General features: G+C 40.2%; 1 protein-coding gene across 1 annotated transcript; it reads right to left on the reverse strand.

Annotated features, from left to right (window-relative positions):
- Nucleotides 1–423: 423 nt before the first annotated feature.
- CEP57L1 (centrosomal protein 57kDa-like 1) lies at nt 424–6965 on the reverse strand. The gene is given in 9 exon segments (XM_009709024.1): nt 424–565; nt 567–589; nt 755–832; nt 1552–1650; nt 3323–3400; nt 3686–3802; nt 4215–4336; nt 4921–5097; nt 6824–6965. Coding segments are annotated over 9 exon segments (978 nt in total).
- Between the last annotated feature and the right edge of the window lie 2459 nt (nt 6966–9424).

The following is a 9424-nucleotide window of genomic DNA, read 5'->3' on the forward strand; positions in this document are numbered from 1 at the left end:
TGATGCACAATGCAATTGCTCACCACCCAATGACTGATGCCCAAGCAATGATCCCTGAGCAGTGATCGGCCCTTCCCGTCCAACTCCTCCCAGTTTATATACTGGCCATGATGTCATATGGTATGGAATATCCTTCCCAGCCAGTTTGGGTCATCTGTCCTGGCTCTGTCCCCTCCCAATTTCTTGTGCACCCCTAGCCTTCTTGCTGGCTGGGCATGAGAAGCTGAAAAATTCTTGACTTAGTATAAACACTACTTAGCAAAAACTAAAAACATCAGTGTGTTATCAACATTATTCTCATACTAAATCCAAACCATAACACTATACCAGCTACTAGGAAGAAAATTAACTCTATCTTAGCCAAAGCCAGGACACAGGGCTACCACTGAAGTCACTTTTACTTGTAACACGAAGGATGAGTACTCACAAGCTGATTTGGCCCAGCTCATCTTGTATGGCCAACAGGTCTGAAAGATTTCTGGTGGCAGTAGGTGATGTGGAACAAGAGGATACAGATTTTGAAAGTGCACTGTGTCCTGAAATCCCAGATGTGGCTCCTCCTTGGCTTCGTGATATGTGGATTGTGATGCTTCATAACATGCAACATACTTTGTGTATCTGCACTAACAGAATGGCTGGAGCTGACAGACTTAAAGCAGAATTAAGTGGTTTACAGAAGTGATTAACAATTACAGTAAAGAGACTTATTGAAATTGTAGATGCCAATTTAGCAAGAACATTTGGTTTCCCTCACCTTTCCAGCCACAAAAGGTAGTTCACCAGCCTTTACATGTAATTGTGAAAGGTGTATTTTCCTCATTGCAGGATTTGTCTGCCATAACATAGACAGAAAAAGTCAGACAAGAAATTCCAATCTGCTGACTCAACAGCACAATCTTAAACTTTTTTTTTTTTTAATAAGTAAAATTCAAATAAACAAGCAGTGAAATGGATCACCTCAGTTTCCCTCTGGTTTAAAAACCAATAATTTCCCTCCTGTATGCGGAAGGAGTAGGACTGTCCAGCAACTGCGACCACTACATTTTATTCCAGATACATTTAGCAGATAGTTTGACAATTAGGTTGACATTGAAGAAATTGAACATTGCTTACTTAAGTTTGCAAAACCACAGTTGCAAAATTTTGACTGATCTGTAACATGTGTTGCAAAATGAATTCTCTTGATTTCAGCAATCCACCCAAAACACAGCATCTTAAGATGCCTAGTTAAAATTGCTTTGGAAACTAATTTTGCTAGAAAAACTGGAAAGCAGCCAAGACAGGACATGGGGAATAGCAGTAAGACTGTAACAGAGGTTATTGTCATGCTGGTAAGGGAAAGTTTTCCAGCGAGGTCCTACCAGCCCTAGCACTGTTTTAATTACCAAAGGAAAAAAAAGAGGTATTCACCACTGTTCATCACCTTGGAAATGGAGTAAAGTGAAGCAGACAAGTCAAGGGCCTCTTACATCATCGTATTTCTCAAATACTAATCTCTGTGCGAGTCAGATGCTATCAGCAACAGTATGATAATAAAAACTTTCATGTTACCTTCTTAGTTTTTTTCTTCTTCCCATTTTCCTTTTTAGGTTCATTTTGAGATGTTATCGAAGACATCAAAATTCCATTTATCTCAAATCCTGTTTGAAGCTGTGGGAATAAGCAAAAAATAAAACCACCATTTAATGTAATATTAGAAGTATGATATCACATAGTTTAATTAATCCCCTCTTTCATGCATGGATGAGAACCAAATAAGGGCACTATTAACTGTCCTGATTGGAAGGCATAAGCTACACTTAAAAACTGAACAGATTACCAGATGGCAGGGTATCAGGCAGATCTTACAGCTTTGTCTTAGAAGTCTCAATTTTCATATTCAGCTGCAGCAGTATTTTTCCACTGTGACAAACAGCAACTGAGATAGTCAATCCTGCTGTGTGCTGAGGATCTGATAATAAAATCTAAAGAATATGAACATTGGGATTTTACAGTCTGGAGGCAGAAAGAACTGAGTCTGTCTGTGTAATATTGAGGTCAAACCTGCTGGACAATCCTCAGCTTGCTCTGTAGTTCAAAGTTGATATAAAGGTCCATGGTAAACAGGATAATGGCGATTCCCAATTAAACATAGGACAAGGGCTTTTTTGGCATGTGTTACAGTTTGGGCTAAACAATGCTGGAGGTCCATCACAAAAGTGAGATTATTCTGGCTCTTCTGTCATCACCCCACAGCCTATGTTTCCCAATCCAGATCCAACAGACCTAAATCCATCCTGCCATGAAATAAGATGGTACTAATACTAGTTTAGGACTCAGTTTACTACATCTAAGTCCTTTCTTGAGCAAATGCTCAAGAAAAATCTCCATACTAGGCCTTCTGCTCTGAAGCAGCAGGCACTTTAAGAAACCCCCAAATCTGCAAGTTTTCAACTGTGTGATTCTGATGGATTCTGGAGGTGGTCAGATACCTGGGCTACTGCATGTTATTTCAAGCTTCCTGGACTGATGAAAGGCCATCATCCTTGGATGAGGTATAAAAGCTGACAGCAGTGATGAATTAATATAAGCTGTCAGCTTTGCTTATGGCTAGGTTCTTTCAATACTATTCTTCAGCTCTGTGTCCCCCACCCTGCCCCAAGGCAATGCCACCACAACTGCTCTTTCCAAATGGCTGCTACCTCTTGGTGAAGTGAGGTTTGGAATAATACTACTTTGCCCCTTTAACAAAAGGTTTATTTGATTTTACTCTCTTTGGCAAATATTCCTCTCTTGGATGGATGGTGACCCAATAAACTGATTATGGTTTCACAGAATAATGAATTATTCAAGCTCTCACTTAATGAACAATGTAACAGTATCACTGATTGAAGACTTTTCCAAGTATCATCCAATATATTAGATTTCAGCAGATCTTAACAAAAAGAGGAAAACAAACAGAATAACCAACCTTACTTGGGATACACGTTTTTTTATATGACCATTTTCTAGTTACTGTAAGTTAAGGTTTGCAACTGATTTAGTTGCAAGTTCTCCAGAAACTAATTTTCTACCCAGATCACTTATAGCAGCTTTGAGGCTAATGAACTGTATCATTAATACAAAACCAAATAGAATCTTCCTTGATTGAGATATGCAACACACCTGGCAAGTTTTCTACTATGTAGTTTATAACTGGTCTAAGTAATATTCCAGGAGTTCTCCCTGCATAATAAAAATGTGGAGTTTAAATGTAATTTTTTTTAAAAAGGGTACTTTGGACAGAGAGAATAGCTTTCTTCAGTCATAAAAAATAAGATAAAATAAAACCTTTTCAGTCTACCTGAGCAGTTTTGTCTTGTACTAGGTTATGCTGATGCTCTTCTTTACAAAGTTTTTCTTCTAAGTGTTTGAACTTGTCCTGAAGGCAAGAATGATTAGTCACACTTCGGTTTTCCATGGTGAATCAGAAGTCTGAAATAGCTTGTAATTGTAATTTGGGATAAAACAGGACTACAGGAATTTTTAAAGCCCGAACTGAAAAAAAGACTCATGGAAATGAAGCCAAGGTGGCATTCAGTCAGGTATGCTTTATGATCTTAGTTTTAACAGAGGAAACTTCTGCAAAACTTAGTACTATTAACAGTATGACATACAAACTAAATCAAATGAATGACTTTCAGACTGTCATTCCATGTATGCTCACTTCTGCAATTCTCTGAGTAGCATTAAGTTTAGGACACACTTTTTCTAGCATTTCAAGCTTTTCTAGTTTTGCCTGCAGTTCCAACCGGTTGTGATCTTCCTCTTTCTGAAGCTGGGCCTGGAAACAAGTAAGCAAGAATGGAGCTGGCAGCTGACTGAAACTGTTTCGGACAGCAAACAAACACACTACAGTAAAGGCGTTTAACTAGTTTAAATTTTGTATTTTTTAAATTGCAAAGTGATGAAAAATACCAGGCAGACAAAGAAGACTTAAGTTTCCAGCAGCCTTTTTGTCTACCAAATGTGCAAGTATTAGCATGGTTTTGCTCATTAGGAGTTCCACCTAGGCAGTCTTTTCATACAATTCATTGAATGGTTGTCATCAGCTAGTCATACAGTAAATTGCTTCCGTTTACTCCCATCCTGAGCAGAGCTGAGGAAAAATGATGGCCATAAAAAAGTTTAGATCTTACACACTTCTATACTTTTAAACTACATCACTACTTTGTTAGCATGCTAAAGGGCTTCACCTGTTGTTCTAAAATCATTTTCTTTTCCACCTCTGCACTGGAAACCATTTTCCTCATGTAATCCAGCTGTTTCTCCAGCAGGGAGCAGCGGGATTGTGCTGCATTTAACTGCACAGTTACATCTACAGAGAGAAACAAAGCCATTCAGTACAGCAATGGGAGTTACACATTTAGCCAGTCTGTCATTTCACTGAGGAATTCTCTGTCTTCAAAACAGGCAAGAAAAGTTTTGTTAGTCTGAACAAGTCATGTGGTTAAAATACATTTTATATATAAGACAGGAGAATCAAAATGTTTTTCCAGAGCTAGTCCCTAATTTGAATTCCAAAGGTGTGAGTACTGCAGTTACTTTGATTTATATCAGCAGATATCTAACCAGAATCTGGTTTCTTTCCTTCTCCTCACTCTTCTCAAGTTAGCAGTGTTATACACGTAGGCAGCTGCTTGCTTACTGTAGGAGTTAAACATACCACTTGAAATCTGCTTATTCTTTAAAATATCTTTATGGGTTATGCAATAATTGGTTAATACATGTAAAAAAAGATCTCAACTTGATCCACAATTATCAAGTTCCTGCCTCTCCCCAATTCTGAAGCAAAAAAGAAGGGGGGGTGTGCATTAATTAGCAGTTTGTCAAAACAAACACTCCCTAGATTATTCAGTCTTGTGGTTGCTGTGGCTATACCTTATCACTCAAGAGAAATACCTTTGCTCTGTTGCATCAGTTCTTGATGTGCTGTGTTCTTTTTGTAGGATTCATGCTCTAAGGCCTTATACTGAGCAGATGCTATGGAGAGGCTGCAGAGATTATCTTCAGCCTGTAACTTCTCCAACTCTAGATGGCAGATCTTTCCATAAAGAGTTTTCAGGGCTGCCACCACAGCTAGCAAACAATGCAAGAGTTACACCTTAAGTATCAGGTTGTTGTTGTTGTTGTTTTTTTTTTTAACAAAACACTTAAAAGAGCAAAATACTACCTAAATTTTCTTCCTAGGATCACTCCTAAAAGGAATTATATTCCTCAGCAGTACACTAACACACGTAGAACGTTACTGGGAGAAAATGGACGTTTACTGCATAACTGAGGTATAAAGCACAGGTCCTATAAGCAAAACTATCTTCACTCCAAATAGTAGCAAGCACAAGGAAATCATGGCAAATTCAGTGTAACAAACCCTCGGACTTCTGTTTTCACAGAAGCAGGGAAGACAGGTATCCAAGTTAGGTCACAAGTCTTGGTGTAGTGCAACTGGTGTGGATAGATAAAAAAAAAAACACACACACAACAAAAAACCTGGACTCAGGACAGGGGGGAAATCAGATACAAAGGGACATTTTAGTAGAGGATGCATTTTAAAAACTTTATGGTTTCAAAAGGTAATGATTCATTGTCTAGTTTCTTGTATTTGATGATTCTCTAAACCATAGAAACAAGTCTGCAAGATTTTGCTTTTAGCCTCCAATCAGTATGCCAAATTATGCCAAAAATAAAAGTTGCAATTTCAACTAGAAGGAAAAGTCTACTAGCTCTCAAAAAAACTATACAGACCTGTGGAAGTGTAAGACATGTTCTGTAACAACTCAAGCTTCTTTTCTGACATTTTATAAGCCTTGATAGTTTCCCTATACCGATTCTCTCAGTAAAGGAATACCCAGCAAGTATCGCTAGCTCCGTAACAACTCTCATCAGCTTATCATAGCCCCATTAGAATAAAATAAAAATAAAAAAGAAGCAAAAAGCAGACACCAGAGAGCAGAAACATGAAGTGGGACCACTTCTATCATCCTTGTATTGGCATGCCAAACATTTCCTTACTTAAACACTTAGCTGCATAACAGTGAACTGAATATTTTAATTGAAAAAGCCCAAACTCTGCATGACAAAAGATTACTACAGAAGTCACAGATTCTTCAAGTTAAGAACAATGATCACATGCACACACATAGGCTATGTCTGTAAAATATTGCAAAGTTTTCCATGATAGTAAATCCAAATATGGTATCCTTGTGATTCACTGAGCTCTCCAGATATGCTAAGCCACCAAGCATTTGCCCTGTGAGCTCCAGAGAGTAATCACCCATCAAGGCACAGAACAACCATAGCGGACCCATATTTCATATAGAGTAACTTTCATACTGCTAACTTTCCTAAGAGTCTGCATTATTCAAAAGTTCTCCCAAGGAATCATACCACACAAAAAAACTTAGAAGTGATTTTAAGCTAGAGGGAGTCGAATAGCACTACTCAAAGCCAATTTCAAGTCAGTGTACCATACTAATGATCTTTTTTTGCTGTATTTAAAGTCATGAACTGCTTTTGCTGAGTTTGAAGCATTCTCCTTGCTTTTAGAGGAAGTCTGACGATTTTAAGTTAAACAATTTTCAAAGCCAAAGTTTATAAGGATGTTAGAAGACTTGCAGCAGTTTCCATTCCAGACATATGACTTCAGGGAGACTACTCCCTCAGGACACATATACATCCTGTCTCAATGTCAGTCTGATAAACGCAGCAAGTCATTGAACTGACTAAAACAGAACAGGGAGTTTGCTCAAGAGATTTCTCATGACACAATTAAAAAGACCCCTTTAAGAACATAATTTGGCTTTACCTTGGTTATTGGGGATAGAAGGCCTGTCACTACCAACAGCTGCCAACTTCTTTGATTCTATGTAAGCAAAGGCTGCAGGAAGCATCTTATCTGGTGGCTGAAGAAAGTTTCCTACAAAACTGTTCTTTGATTCAGAATCCATAGCCTGTAAAGAGAGAGCTATTTAAACCTATTAGCTCTTTAACAGACTATGTAACAGTTTTCAAAGTATGTCATTGAGCTGCCCCTGGCTCCGTTTATATCAAACCAGATCATGTACACCAAAATAATAATAATTAAAAAAACCACAACCCCCTAGATGAATCCTGTATTTCAATGCAATTCTCGAACAATGCCTTTCATAATACTAATCATAGCTCTCTTTGACCATGCAAAATTTTCTAAGACTTTTTCTTGGTGCTTTCTAAAAACTTATGCTGATTTTTGTCCTTTTAAAAGCCAAGGATTAACAACATTTTCTATTATCTCCTTTATAGACTTCAGTGTATGCCTCTCTGTGCTCCCTGCAGAGCAAGCATTCCAAGTTTTACAGCCTGTTTTCATTTGCAGCCTCCTTAGTGCTCTACTGCTTATCTTTTTACATGTGGCTTTATTACATAATAAGACACAGCTCTCCACATTTAGTGTTGAGATAACAGAAGGTCATTTAACATGCAATATCGCCAGCATTCTCCCCATTATTAAGTGTATGTATTAAGTCCTGTTTCTCCACTCCCTTTCTGCCCCACCCTTTCACATTATTTATCAGAAGCACATTTGAAGATAGTTTACACCCTGTCAAATAGTGATTTTCCTTGATACTCAAGACATGGACAGTGAAACTTGCAGAAAGTGCTTTAATCTAATACAACCTCTAGGAAGTTAAAGCAAGTTTTAAATCACACTGCAGCAACCTAGCAAAGTAGTACCAAGCACTTCAGTTGATGCAGTGTAAGAAATGAAAAGTATATACAGCTTCAGCTGACAGAAAAACAACTTATTTGAAGGTTCAATGACATAACAATTATGGTATCACTTGAGTTTAAAATACAAGGCATGCAACTAGAACAGGCTCCCCACTTGGGCAAGGCTATTTACAGATGCTAGTTCCCAAGAAAGTCACCCAGAGGAGGTATTTAGTAACAGGAGGAAGAAACTCAAACCAAGACTGAAACCTGCAGAAGCATACCCCAGGAAACGCCATTCATACCCGGTGGGCAGGGAAGAAAATTTTCAATAATGAAAAAAGTTTCCAGGAACAGTTCTCCAGCACTGTTTCAGAGGCCATATAAAATAGAAAAATCATCACACATCCACACTGCCTCTAAAGATACACACTAAACCAAAGGTACACGGAAATACTTCCTCCCTCCTCCAACCTGTCATCACGGAGATGTCAACATGAGCACCTCTTCGCCAGGGCTTGCTTGACTTGGGGCCTCCCAGACACCACTGCTTTTGTGCGCTAACACCCCCTGGGCAGATCCCACAGCTCAGGGCAGATCCCTGGCACCACGGTCCCCCTGGCACCAGCACAGTGCCCAGAGGCTCACGTCCCCGAACACGCAAGAGGGGAGCTGTGCAGGCTACCCTTGTGACACAGGCCTTCTCTGGAGAGTTCCCTGTGGGCCCTGCCTCCATCCTGCCCGAGCCCAGGATGCAAGCTCTTGGTGCTGTGCCGGCAGCGGCGGGCAGCCAGGTACGCCACTGTCTCTGGCAAGAGGTCCCACCTGGTGGCCCTGCCACATTTATGGGCACACAAGCTGTTTACAGGCCTGCACAGCTCCATCCTGCAGGACCAGCACACATGGTGCAGAGACACCTGACCAGCTCTAACAGCCAGCCAGGTCAGACAGGCATATCACGCATTTCCAACAGCATGAAGGGCAGCGGCAGTGAAGGGCACAGAGTAGGGAGCAGCAGAAATCTCAAGATAGGGATCGGAAAGTCCTGTGGCCACAGAGCGGGTCAGGGCTGAAACAGGAGAGGAAACAGGCCTGGCATGGCACGGTGCACCAGCATGCTATTCCACAAAATCAGAAACAAGCAAGACTTACCAGGTCTCCTATTGCTTCTCAACCCCTACATGTTAGTGACGAAAAAGACTAGCAAAAAAGGTCTGTAAAAATATGCATATGCACACACAGCAAGCTTCCTACCACTGCTGTGAACAGAGGAAGGCAACTTCAGGAACTGCAGAGGAAGAAGGTGATTTTCACTGACGCAATCTGACCTTTTGGCAGACAGCATAAGCGAAGACTCGCTCTTCTGAAGTCCTCCAGTGGAACACAGCTCCCTCACATGCCTGCAGCTGCTATGCATCAATTAGTTTCCTTATTACTTTCACATAAACAAGTTCTGCTGTTTCCAAGGAGATGGGTCTGCGGACAGTTGTAAGGAGGGCGGTGATCTGACACAAATAATGAATAAAAGAGGGAGGGAATAAAGCACCAGAAAATTTGAGAGTTTGTGGTCAAACACAAAGGTGAGGGGACACAAGTGACACCTATGTGGGAGAAAGGGAAGTGAAAACCCTTTAGTTCTGCAAGTGAAGCCAGAACAAAGTGAAAGAGAAGAGGCCGGCTCACCAGCCCAGTGATGGTGATCCAGCTAATCCAGCAT

The sequence above is a fragment of the Cariama cristata genome, unplaced genomic scaffold (assembly GCF_000690535.1).
Source record: "Cariama cristata isolate BGI_N322 unplaced genomic scaffold, ASM69053v1 scaffold18381, whole genome shotgun sequence".
In the NCBI taxonomy this organism is placed as follows: Eukaryota; Metazoa; Chordata; class Aves; order Cariamiformes; family Cariamidae; genus Cariama; species Cariama cristata.